Source organism: Ovis canadensis, chromosome 13 (assembly GCF_042477335.2).
Source record: "Ovis canadensis isolate MfBH-ARS-UI-01 breed Bighorn chromosome 13, ARS-UI_OviCan_v2, whole genome shotgun sequence".
Lineage (NCBI taxonomy): Eukaryota > Metazoa > Chordata > Mammalia > Artiodactyla > Bovidae > Ovis > Ovis canadensis.
In genome coordinates, this window is record NC_091257.1 from 62,183,335 (window position 1) to 62,196,922 (window position 13,588).

At 42.7% G+C, this 13,588-nt stretch overlaps 1 protein-coding gene across 1 annotated transcript in view; it reads right to left on the reverse strand.

Annotated features, from left to right (window-relative positions):
* Positions 1-13,588, reverse strand: part of SLC23A2 (solute carrier family 23 member 2) — a 138,285-nt gene that overhangs the window by 13,085 nt on the left and 111,612 nt on the right. The window contains exons 9-12 of the mRNA XM_069547962.1: positions 8,427-8,547; positions 7,600-7,756; positions 4,153-4,300; positions 3,113-3,218 (exon numbers count right to left, since the gene is read on the reverse strand). Of these exons, the coding sequence (XP_069404063.1) occupies positions 3,113-3,218; positions 4,153-4,300; positions 7,600-7,756; positions 8,427-8,547 (532 nt within the window). The remainder of the gene's footprint in view (positions 1-3,112; positions 3,219-4,152; positions 4,301-7,599; positions 7,757-8,426; positions 8,548-13,588) is intronic.

Genomic DNA, 13,588 nt, shown 5'->3' on the forward strand with positions numbered 1-13,588 from the left:
GCTGAATCCAAAGCAACCGCCTCCCTACCATGTCACGCTGCCCTTTTCTGTGGAACAGACCGTGGAACACTCTCAACATAGCAGTCCTGCACATGGAACCCAACCCATCCAACCCGCAGAACTTCAGAACACACAGCAGGGTAGGCAGCCTCACCTCTAATCAAGTAGTCAGAATGTCCATGTCTGTACATGGAATGCCGTAACTGGATAAAGGATAGCAAATAGCAGAGTTGCCAGGAAATGAAGACAGATCCTCAGAAAGAGCCACAGATTGCCCTCTTTCTATATGTTCTGGAAGACGGATACAATGGTCCAGACTAAGGCTGTCTAAAAGAATTGCACACAATGATGGAAATGTTCTGTATCTGTGCTTTCCTTTGGCATCCACCAGCCACATGTGGCTACTGACTACCATACTGTACAACACAGATCTAGACCTAGAACTGCTAGATTTCACATATGAGTTCTTATCAGAAAAGCAACTGTTCCAAGCCCTTCAGCTGGATAAAAGGCAGGATACAGCCTTGAAACTTCTGCTTCCTTTTTCCTGAGCAGGGATCTTCCATTAGCCACATGGTTTAGGCCACAGAGAAGCTTCTGGTGCTAGTTCTACTTCCCAACCCCAAGGCATCCGTGTAGATGGCTCAATTATAGCCCCTTGTGAGTCAGGGTAACGTAGCTAACTCCAGGGCCGATAATGCCCCTCAAATCAATAAGGCCTCTGCTAGGGGAAGCAGCTCCAAAGGAATTCAGAGAGAAGATCAACTGGCTCAATTAAAAAATGCTGGCAGGGTGCCTTTTCAGAATAAGCCAGCACCATCTAAATTATAATAAAGGTAATTATTCCTCAAACCATCTCAGTAATGTTTTAGAAGGAACCCTGATGACAGCACTATTTACTCCCTATAGTGACTCGAGTTAAATGATCTGTGATGTATTTTAAAGAAGTGCAGAAAGAGAGCTGGCTTATTAAACTGTTTCCCCAAAAGTCCCTCCATCTATAATAATTTTACCATTATGTTATTTTGGATTAGTTATAGGTCTACAGGTTCATGGCAGCAAACTTGCTAGAGAGTTAATGGCTTACACCCCATTTGGTGCCCATTTGACCCTCTCCTTAGCTCTGTGGTGCTCAGTATCTGCAGCAACAGGACCCAGGCATTCTGAAAGGAAATGCCCATCAGGCAGCCCTTACATGTCATGCCCTCACATGCGCAAGGAGAGACAGGCAGCAGGCGTGGCCACTGGCACACCTAAGGTTGAGCTCTGTGATGGCCTGGCCAATTTACAGAAAAACCAACCAGCCAGTCAGGCTGGTACGATGTATGCTCTACTCCCTCTCACCTGGATTTGCAGTTAAAATTAACCAAACTAAGTATATGGTTTCTTTTTCCTGGTTATAGAATCGTGCAAAGAGCTGGAGGAAGATTTCTAATTTTAAAGAGGTCAAACGATTCTAGAATGCTCCAGCTCACCCTCAAGTTAGTCCATCTTGGATGATGGTGAACCAGTTCTAACTGTGTCTAGCTGCTCAGCATACAATGGCCAGGGCCTGGCTGCATTCCTCAACACCCTGGGCAAACAGCAAGCATTGGCCCAAAGCAACTGGGATATAAAATTTATTTCCTAGTAAATCTGAAAGGCCGAGAAGCAGCCTCCTTGTTCCTGAAGCTAGACTGTGGTATGTATGCTTGGAGTGGGGTTAGGAGGAGAAATAAGCGGGGAGGACTTCAGACCAGGTACCACTTCAACCTGAGTGACTTGCTATGGCTTGTTCTGTTCACTAACTCCACAACAGATTTCATCTGAAAGAGAAGAATGATGCTGCTACACTTTGAAAACTGCATTAATTCTTTACTGTAAGATTGATTATTTGTAATGAGTAAAGTAATTTCTGGGGCTTCCCTGGTAGCTCAGCTGGTAAAGAATCTGCCAGCAGTGCAGGAGACCCTGGTTCAATTCCTGGGTCGCGAAGTTCCCCTGGAGAAGGGACAGGCTACCCTCTCCAGTATTCTTGGGCTTCCCTGGTGGCTCAGACAGTAAAGAATCTGCCTGAAATCTGCCTGGGTTCGATCCCGAGGTTCAGAATATCCCCTGGAGGGGGATGGCATGGCAACCCACTCCAGTATTTTTGCCTAGAGTATTGCCATGGACAGAGGAGACTGGTGGGCTGCAGTCTAAGGGGTCGCAAAGAGTCAAACAAGACTGAGCAACTAAGCACACAGACAGAATGCAATTTCTAATCTAGAATTAGTGCCATCTCCTAACTGGTCTCCTGTTTCCACCCTCTTCCCAGACCCCAGTTGTCTACTTCCATCATAGCAGCCATAGTAATTCTTAAAAACAACAACAACAAAAAAAAAACTGGATGGACTCACACCCTGCAGGACTCTCTCCCTGACTACTTCCACTTGGACTTTGGCAGCCTTTAAAGCCTACATGACCTGGTCCTCAATTACCTCAAGAACCTCATCTGCTCTTACCCAACAACCCCCACTCCCATCTATGCTCCTGTTCCACTGGCCTCCTTGCTGACCTGCAGCATGCCAGGGTGGTTCTGTGATAGGGCTCTGCGCTGGCAGTGCCCCCTGCCTGAATGCCCCTTCCCTAGGTACCTGCACGGTTCTGTCCCTCAGCTCTGTCAGGCTTTGCTCAAGGTCACCTTCTCAAAGAGGCTTAGCCTGATCACCCTAAGCTATACCCCTGATCCCCCCATTTTGCCCCATATTTCTGTCATATTTATTATGCTTACTATTTATTGCTTGTCTTCCTCTGACAGAATGTAAACTCCATAAATGATGGAAATATTTTTCTTTTTCATTCACTGATGTATCCCAAGTGCCTAGAATAGTGGCCTGGCAAAGGGTCAGTGCTTAATAAAAAACTGTAGAATGCATGAAGGAATAGCACCTGAATGCCTGCCTACCCAGGCCAGTCAAGGGGAAAGAGACCTCTATCAGCATTCCAAAACTCCATCAATAAATCAAAATGAGATGGGGAAGACAATCTCAGCATTGGAGGCCATCCTTTTGGAACTCACAGTGGCCAGACCAATCAACAAAATCGATCAACATTTAGAGGCCCAACCATTTAATTATAAAAATATCTGTACCTTAGTAATTCCCAAAACTCCAATGTTGGGACTGGATGAAGTAGAGCCATTCCCAGTACCAAAAATGCCATCGAGAACACAGGAGAGACCCTCCACGAAAATCCCCCTAAAATGTAAAGGAATGGAGTAAAGAAAAACATTAATTCAATGGGAGAAACGCTCTGAAACAGTCTAAATGGTTATGACCCAAAGGCAGAGTCCACAGACCTGTAGCCTCTACGCTCCCCAGGAGGGGTTAGCAATGCAGAGTCTCAGGCCACACCCCAGATCTGAAGACGCACATTTTAACAGGGTTCTCCATGCTCATTCAACTTTCAGAAGCACATCTCTGAATCACACATTAGATACAAGTGTTATTTACTCATATGCAGTAGCTCCATTAGAGAAAAATGGAAAAACTAGGGCTCTAAACACCAACAGGAGCAATGCAAAAGATGCGGAGATATCAGCCCTTTCGTTCTCATGACACACAATTCCTTCTGGAAGGGTGGCAGCTGGCTGGGAAAGGCAGGATGATCGGGGCTACTTTATTTTCTTTACAGCTTCTATAGGGCCCAATTTAACCCCAGCATTGAGAAACTAAACACTATATCTACTGAGAATATAAGCTTCACAGCTCATAAACCTCTAGATTCTACAGACTTCATTTATTCCTGCTCTTGTCTCTCTCTATATGAATTGTAACTGTGAAATGAACAGTAGGGAAAACAAGAAATCAAAGAGGACAAAACATCCATGACCCCAAACCAAGCAAAGAACAATGGCAGTGTCTGGTACTTGTTTTGGTGAGTTTAAGGTCTGGAGAGATCTCACAGAGAATGTCTTATATGACTGTCACCATGGGAAAGAAGGGTGGGAATTCTGCTCTATATTATTTGGATGTGGAAAATGAGAGCAAAACGGGCAGTTACTTATTCGAAACAGCCAATAAAGAGCCCTGATGCTTGGCTACTTCATGTTGAAACTCTTGACTGTCCAAACCAAAGAGCAAAGTATGAGGCACTGGGCCCTGTGAAGAGTTCATTTTCTCAGGAACCCACCTGTTTATTGCATGGATGGGAGGTGACGGGGCACAAGACAACCTTGCACAGGCATAGTAGTCCCCAATAGACTCGATAATACTGGCAACAACCGCACTGAGCATGCCGATGACACCAGCTGCAGAGACGGTGGGCAGTCCCCACTGAACTAAGGAAGAAAAACAAGCATGAAAGCCTCATAAACTTTCTTAGAGGGGCAGGCAAAAGTTATCAGGATATTGAATCATTCAGTATGTCAGGACTGTACAAGAACCACTCAGATTTTTAAAGCTCATGGTAACTATTTTTACACATAAGTCATCAGTGCAAAATGCCTGGGAATAGTTCCCGAGTTGAATGAAAACAGTCATAATCAGGATTGGTCTGCTTTATTTAAAAGAAGAAATTGTTTGACTAGAAGAGGTGGGAGCTCCTCTTTCTTGCTTCAAAGCCACACTCAGTGTCTGCTAAATTAGAATTTAACACAGCCTGCTATGTTGGGATGGGTATTTGTATGCAGAGAATGCTTAGCCCTGCTGTGCAAAGCATGGTACGAAACAGTGCTCCTGTCCAGAGGGAGGCATCAAATGAAAAAGCAGTGAAAAGTCATCACGCAAATTTAAATTACAACAGTAGAGCATGGCACAAAGTGTAGCCAACCCTTTTCTAGTATAATACCAGCACTTTTTTTAAAAGTACACCATGTTACAGAAAATTTAAAAGTTCCCTTTAAGAAAGCAAAGCAAAGACCCCAGGTAGATTCATTTTGAGTATCCAGATTTAAAAGTATATCTATTTGGACACTGAAAACCATTGATCTTATTTAATAAAAACAGCATGAGGAACCTTCACTGTTAAACCGAATAGACTTCTTTATAAAGTACCTAGACTTTCTTTCCCTGAACTATTAGTTATTACAGAGCTACTAAGCAGAAAGTACATGAAGAGAAATGTATAAAATGTCTTGTGCAGGGGCCAACAATATACTGAGGGATCAGGACACTAAAAGATTTCGAACAGTGCAATGGCTGGATGCCGCAATCAGTACCAGTTAGGAAGTCAGGAAGTGCCACAGACCCTGTTGAAGAAGAGTCTGGAAAGCAGCACACTGAGTGGAGAAGGCATTCTGGATGGGCAATCAGTGGATGGACAGAGCGGGGGAGAAACAGGCTGCTGCTCACCAGAGGAGGCCTGGGGCAGGTAGGGTTAGAAGGCCTTGACCAACCCCTGGAGGGCCTTGGCCTCTGTCTACTGGGTCATGGGAGCAACCCCAAGTTTGGGAGGAGAAAGGTTAATACATAAAGTAAGGTGTACAGAATATCCCTTGGGTGTGTGTATGGACAGAACTTTTCCTTCCTGGAGCTCACTTTACCCCATGGGAGCTGACCAGGGGATGTTGAGGCAGTCTGTATTCAGGGGTTCAAGGTGCAGAGCCACCAGCAACTAGTTTGGTCAACATCTTGTCCCTAGATTGGTTTGGAATAGATTCTTCGCATGCAGATGATTTCTTTACCAAGCAACATTTTGTGTTTTCTAAATAACCTTTGATACAGTTACCTTTACAGCAATATGGTTTCATTTATGTATCTAGATTTTGGGGTGGGAGTCTTATTTTATTTTGCCATTTATTATTTATCAGAAATTGCATTTTCTCAGACTTTTTACTTTAATTGCTTTCTTATCTCCCACACTTTGCCTGAAATCCTCAGCAAGATTTTTAAAATCTTTATCCCATTTACTTCAACATTTAAAATTTGTAATCTTAATTTTTGACTGCTTTTCCTTCAGATTATTTATTTAAAATGTAAACCTGTTGGCTTCCGGCCTTCTATTTAAGCCTGTTATTTCATCTTTCTTTTTATCTAGAACTTTTAGTTTGTTACTTGATAGCAGGGTTTCTCAGCCTGACACTTTTGACATTTTGGACAAGAAATCTATATTTTAACAACCAGTCCAAGTAATTCCTAGCACACTAAAGACTAAGAACTACTGGTCTAGATATATAAAAACTTGTCTCTGGATTAAGATACATGAAAACTTATCTCTGGATTAGGAAGTATGTAAGACTACACCCTTCTGGCTCAGGGAACAGCTCCTTATCTAGGGAAGCTCTGGCAATAGAGGAGCTGGTAGCACTCAAGGGCTGTTGTGAAAAGAAACCAGACAGTACCCTCTGCAATCATAATGTTAAGGACCTGCCCACTTAGTTACGCCTCCCTGTGCACAGGCCCCATGGTCCCTGAGCAAAGTCTCATCTCTCAACACACGCACAGCTGCTTCTCCTGGACAGCCCGCTCTGTGTTTCTATTAATATTTCTGCTCATCTTGGGAGCCACATGTACAGGCAGAGAGGACCACCCATATGTGCTGTGGGGGCTTCCTCCTACCTCCCCTCCCATGCCTTCTCCTGACTCCCTCATCAACTGACTTTTAATCTCATTTTACCTCAGATTACATGTATGTTTACGAACCTTGTATGGAGGGGACAGGCATACATAAATATATACTTATACCATATAATCTGATGAGATTCAAAATGCTTTAGAAAGACTAAACTTTTTACAGTGTTTGTAAATGTGTTAAGACCAGGAGGAACAACTGCCAGAATCACTATCATTTAACATGCTTAGAACATTTATCTTTGACCCAAGCTTAATATTTTTGGCTTTTCCTCATTGTCAGACAATATGAAAATGTGACATCTGGACAGGGGTGTAAACTGGCACAATCTGACTAAGCTCAGGCTTTATTCTATTAAAAACCTTAAATGCTGGGAACAGAGTCTTCACATTACAACAAGCACGTAATAATCACTGGGTTCACACAAAACACTTCTGGGGCTGGGGTCCAGAAAATGCTACACATGAATCCAAGTGGTACCTCACAGCCGGGGCTCAAACACCCTTGCCACCTGGCCAAGAGTTACCCAACAATGAAATTATAACTTAAGATCAATTGTCTGTTTGTGAATATTAGTTCACCTGACAGCTGTGACGAAATTAAAAAAAAAATGATTATGGCTACCTATTGAAAGATTATCAAATTCCACCAGGCTTGAGCAGTCTACTAATCTTCAGGCCCCTCCTACTCAAGTCTGTTCATTTTGGTAGTTTGGGTACTGTACAGCTCTATACTTGCCTTTCTAAGCTGCTGACCTCAAATCCTGGCCATTAGAGCTCAAATCTGGCAAGAGGCTCCTTGAGCCTGGGATTTTGTCCGAATGGAACCAAAACAATCAACTGGTACAACTGAGAAGAGAGCTGGTTAGTCTCTAGTCTTCTGGAAACAGAGCCTCCTGCCTCCCTTCTCTGCTATCTGATCCTCTGAAGGCCAGAATGGTACGACTTTCAGGGCATGCTCTGCAACAAAGAAGGCCTTTGGTGTTGGCAGAGCTTTCTGCCAACTCCCAGCTCTTCTAGGTTGGACCCTTGTGGGCTCCTGACCACTCCTGGCCACCAGAATACTTACATGGGTATGGGACCTTAAACCACGGGGCTACCAGCAGCACACCCTGCCTGGCATCAGTTCGAGCATAGAAGCCATACTTCGTGCTGTCAGGAGGGAAGACATCTGTCACTGTGAAGATGAAGCAGAGTAGCCAGGACACAAGGATGGCCAGGATGATCTGAAGTGGTCAAAGGAAAAGGCTCTGTCAGGCCAACAGAAGTGGTGCTTGCTAGCAAAACATGCCTTCCTGCAGTGGGATTACTATATCTCAGAGCCCATCAGTACTTTGCATAAAAAAACAAATAAAGGATCTGCGTAGAACCTATTCCTTGAATGGAATCACATTTAGAGAGAGTAGTTTCATACAGTAAAGTTATTTAATTTGAAACTGGCCAGTAAAATGAGAACAATGGACAATGGGCCTGAAAGGGCCACGTGGAGTCTGACCTCCCTCAGTTCCAAGGAGAATCAATGTCCTCTCACGTACTGTTAAAAAAACTCCAAGGACTCTTGGGTGGCATCGCCAACTTGATGGACATGAGTCTGAGCAAACTCTGGGAGTTGGGAATGGACAGGGAAGCCTGGTGTGCTGCAGTCCATGGGGTTGCAAAGAGTCAGACACAACTCAGTGACTGAACTGAAAAGGGACTCTAGAACTGGAAACTTCTACCACTTCTAAAATTTAGGTCCATGATGATTTGGGTGGTCATTAGTACTCCGATATCATCACACAGACATGGTCCCTCAGGACCATCTGCTTAACCCCCTCTTCTCATTATAAACATTTTACATATGAACCAAATACAATACTGTCTCAAAAAAATTAAAAAAAAGAAGTAATTACTCACAGGGAACATTTTGAAAAGCTGTAACTTATATGCAGTCCATCCTTTCTTGGATTTGTAAATTGGGAGAGGAAATTTAACATTTCTGGCATATTGAGAAAACAGTAATACTAGGAAAATAGTCCTGAGGAGAAAAAGAAAATGAACTAGGTTAAAGGTTGTTACATCTATGTTAAAAATAATACTCAAAGTTTCAATGACAAAATTGACCACATGTGTTCAATTCATTTCTCTAGAGAGCTGCTAGTCCTCTATTATTTGGGAAATGTCTTTTGGAAATGCCATTTTTAGATCTTAACATTTCTAGATATGGAAATGAGATTGTCATGTAAATGCTTCAGCTAAATATTCTTTAACAGATGAAGAAAAAACAAAGCATGTACATACTGATAGGGAAAGTTCACGCTATGTGAAGAAAAGACAAGGTGCCAGATACAACGTACTGCATAGTAAAATTACAAGTACGAATTAACTAAAAAACAAGCAACTCCCACACAAGAGTGCATGTGTACACATATGCATGAATGCAAACAGGTAAGAAGGACATGATCCAAATGCTCACAAGGATTGGTTTATTCCTCATTTTTCTGTATGTTCTGATTTCCTTGGAAGGGACATGAATTACTTTTAAAAAGAAAAAACTAAACTTAAATATTTAAGAAAGCTATATATAATAGCATTCAATATTAATAATAATATTCCTGAGTTTCCCTAGCATGGCTCAGTGATAAAGACTCTGCCTGCCAATGCAGGAGATACGGGTTCGATCCCTGATCCAGGAAGACCCCACATGCAACAAAGCAACAAACCCATGTGCCACAATTATTGAGGCTGTGCTCTAGAACCCAGGAGCCTCAACTACTGAAGCCTGTGCTCTGCAACAAGAGAAACCACCTCAATAAGAAGCCCACACACTGCAACTGGAGCAGCCCCTGCTCACAGCAACGAGAGAAAAGCCCAAGCAGCAACAAAGACCTAGCCCGGCCACAGATAAATTTTTAAAAAGTATATATACACATATATGTTCACGTGTGCTCGGTCGCTCAGTTGTGTCTGACTCTTTGTGACCCCATGGACTGTAGTCTGCCATGTTCCTGTTCCTCCCTCCACAAGGATTCTCCAGGCACGAATACTGGAGTGGGTTGCCATGCCCTCCTCCAGGGGATCTTCCCAACCCAGGGATCGAACCCAGGTCTCCTGTAATGCAGGCAGATTCTTTACCATCTGAGCCACCGGGAAGCCCAAGAATACTGGAGTGGGTAGCTAGCTATCCCTTCTCCAGGTGAACTTCCTGACCCAGGAATTGAACTGGGGTCTCCTGCACTGCAGGTAGATTCTTTACCAGCTGAGCTACCCGGGAAGCCCATACAATACATTCATATATAAACAATATTCCTGAGAGATTCCTGTCTTGACATTATGTACTGGTCTTCCTGCCCATTAGCCTCCCCTTCCACAGTAGCTGCTATAATCATTCACTTTACAGAGAGAAAGCCAGCAGTCCAAGATCATGCAGCTAAGCTGGCCAGGGGTCTAGCTCTACAGCCTGGGCTCTGAACTATGCTGCCACATTGTGAGGGCAGGGATGTCTGGGCTAACTCAAAAGTTTCTCTGTAACAAGTCCTACACTCTTGATCCAGCTATGCTGAGTGCTGCAGGAAGCAGGTGGTCCGGTGACCTCCTGGAGCAGAACCCAACACATCCTCATGTGTCTGGTGCCCCATGTGTGGCAGGTGTGGGATAGCTTCCCATATTCAAGCAATGAAGGTATACCATAATATGTCTCATCATCTGTAGGGATTCATTCTTCCTCTTATAACCTAAGGTAGAGTTGACAGGAAGAGAGGATTCTCAAAGTTAAGCTTAATTGTTCCTGGGAACAGTTCTAATTGCTGAAAAGGAATTATCAGTTCCATTGACAGCCAGTCAAGTGCCGCTTCACAGCCACTCTCCAAATGAAGTGTGGACTGCAGCTGGCTGCCACTCTACCGTTTCCTCACCTATGCAGGCACTTCACTGACCTGGTGCCACCACAAAATCATCACATCAGTACCAGTTCAAGGTTGAAAACATACATGGTGCCCAAGTTATTCTAACTCCCCCGTGAATGGTGATGTTTAACAAAAACCAGTATGACAATGAAGGATACTAAAAGAGACCAAGAATGTCCATTTGCTAATGTGACCACCAAAGGCTTAATTTCCAAAATATACAAACAGCTCATATATCTCAACAACAACAAAACAACCCAATTGGAAAATGGGCCGAAGGCCTAAATAGACATTTCTCCAAAGAACATACACAGATGACCAACAGGCACATGAAAAGATACTCAACACCACTAGTTATTAGAGCAATGCAAATCAAAACTACAATGAGGTATTATCTCACACCGGTCAGAATGGCCATCATTAAGAAGTCCAGAAATAATATATCTGAAGATCAGACCAAAAAAGGTCTACAAATGCTGGAGAGGGTATGGAGAGCCCTCCACACTGTTGGTGAGAATGTAAACTGACACAGTCACTACGGAAAACAGTATACAGTATAGAGGTTCCCCAAAAAACTAAAAATAGAGTTGCTACATGATCCTGCAATCCCACTCACGAGCACACGTCTGGAGAAATTTAAAAAGATACATGTACCCCAATGTTCACTGCAGCACTATTTACAATAGCTAAGAAACGGAAACAACTTAAATGTCCATTAACAGGTGAATGGACAAAGAAGATGTGGTACAGAAACTAATCAACTAGATTTCAATTACAACTAAAATCGAGTCAAAGTCGCTCAGTCGTGTTCGACTCTTTGCGACCCCATGGACTGTAACCTGCCAGGCTCCTCTGTCCATGGGACTCTCCAGGCAATAATACTGGAGTGGTTTGCCATTTCCTTCTCCAGGGGATATTCCTGACCCAGGGATTGAACCCAAGTCTCCTGCATTGCAGGCAGACTCTTTACCAAGTAAGCTACACGGGAAGCCCAAAATTAAAATAACCTATACTAAAAAAAAATGATGTGATACACACACACACACACTGGAATACTACTCAGCCATAAAAAGAATGAAATGATGCCATTCACAGCAACGTGGATGGATCTAGAGATTATCATACTAAGTAAAATAAGTCAGGAGAAAGACAAATACCATTATCACTTACATCTGGAATCTAAAACATGACACAAATGAACTTATCTATAAAACAGCTTCACAGACATAGAGAATAGATTTGTAGTTGTCAAGGTGGTGTAAGGGTGGGATGGATTGGGATTTGGGGATTAGCAGATGCAAAATATTATATATAGAATGGATAAACAACAAGGTCCTGGGACTTCCTTAGCAGTCTAATGGTTAAGACTCCATGCTTCTACTGCAGGGGACATGTGTTCAATCCCTGGCTGGGGAACTAAGATCCCATACGCTGTGTGGCCTGGCCAGAAAAAACCAAAACCAAACGAGACAACAAGGTCCTACTGTATAGCACAGGAAACTATATTCAATATCCTGTGATAAATCATAATGAAAAAAGTGTGTGTGTGTATATATACACACACATATATGTATAACTGAATCACTGCTATACATCAGAAATTAACACAAAACTGTAAATAAACTATACTTCTGTGAAATAAATTTTTTAAAATGTCCATTTCCTACTCACTGTAGCAGGGGGTTTTATACTTTTAAAAGTGAAAGTGAAAACTGCTCAGTCATGTCTGAATCTTTGCGACCCCATGGATTATACAGTCCATGGAATTCTCCAGGCCAGAATACTGAGTGGGTAGCCATTCCCTTCTCCAGGGGGTCTTCCCAACCCAGGAATCAAACCCAGGTCTCCTGCACTACAGGCAGATTCTTTACCACCTGAGCCACAGGGGAAGCCCAAGAATACTGGAGAGGGTAGCCTATCCCTTCTCCAGCGGATCTTCCCAACCCAGGAATCAAACTGGAGTCTCCTGCATTGCAGGTGGATTCTTTACCAACTTAGCTATCAGGGAAGGCCTTTATACTTGTAAATCCCTACCAATTTCATCAATTTAAAAACACTATCATCATTTATTTTAATATTCATTAACATGAAAATAGGTATTTCAGCATTGTCTGCAACAGAAAATATTTTAAATAACATGCTTGTGTATCAACTGGGAAATGGCCTGTGTGCGTGCGTGTGTGTGCGTGCTCTGTCATGTCTGACTCTTTGTGACCCCATGGACTACAGCCTGTCAGGTTCCTCTGTCCATGGGATTTCCCAGGCAGGAATACTGGAGTGGGTTGCCATTTCTTCCTCCAGGGGATCTTCCTGACCCAGGGCTCAGACCTGCATCTCCTACACTGGCGAGTGGATTCTTTACTGTTGCATCCCCTGGGAGTAGTTTAATAGACTTTTTGATGCTACTTACCATTGTGCAGTTGTACAAAGAATGAGATAGATTTAAACAGACTGTCTTGGGAAGGTGACCCCAACAAATTATTGAGGTGAAAACTGTAAAATAATGATAAAGCTGTATATGTGCAATTTGTATTTCTGTACCAATAATGCAAAATATGGAAGGATAAACCCTATATTATTGTTAGTTATTCAAGAGAAGATTTTTTTGAGGGATGGGCTGTGTAGGAGGGTCTTATTTTACTTTAGATTTCTCTGTTTAATTATTATTAAACTCCAAATGCCAAGAATCTCAATGAATTTGGGGAAACAGGTAAAATGAGACTTTTCTGGAATGTTTGGTGATGGTACATGGCAATTTATTAAACTATTCTACTTTTGAATAGGTTTTAAGTTATCCCTAAGAAAAGTAAATGGAAAAATATTTTCAGGAAAAACACTGTTCCCACTCAGAATTTATGTACGGTTTTAGAAATGGCAGATACTAGTTCACCACACTGACTCTTCCTTTAGAGACAGTCTGTCTCTAAAGGCCACATCTATTGGTTGACTTAGGAGACCACAGTGACCCACCACCAATACTCCTACTGCTATAGAGCCCCCTTCCATGTGAATATGTATAATGACAACAAGTGAAGGTAGCCCTTTTTAAACACTGATCGGTTACTTGTATTATTATTTTTTTGTTAAGTGGTTGTTCATACTACATCCTTCATTCATTACTCTACCAGGACCCTCTCTCCTTTAAATTACCTGGTGACATTCTATCAATTGGGA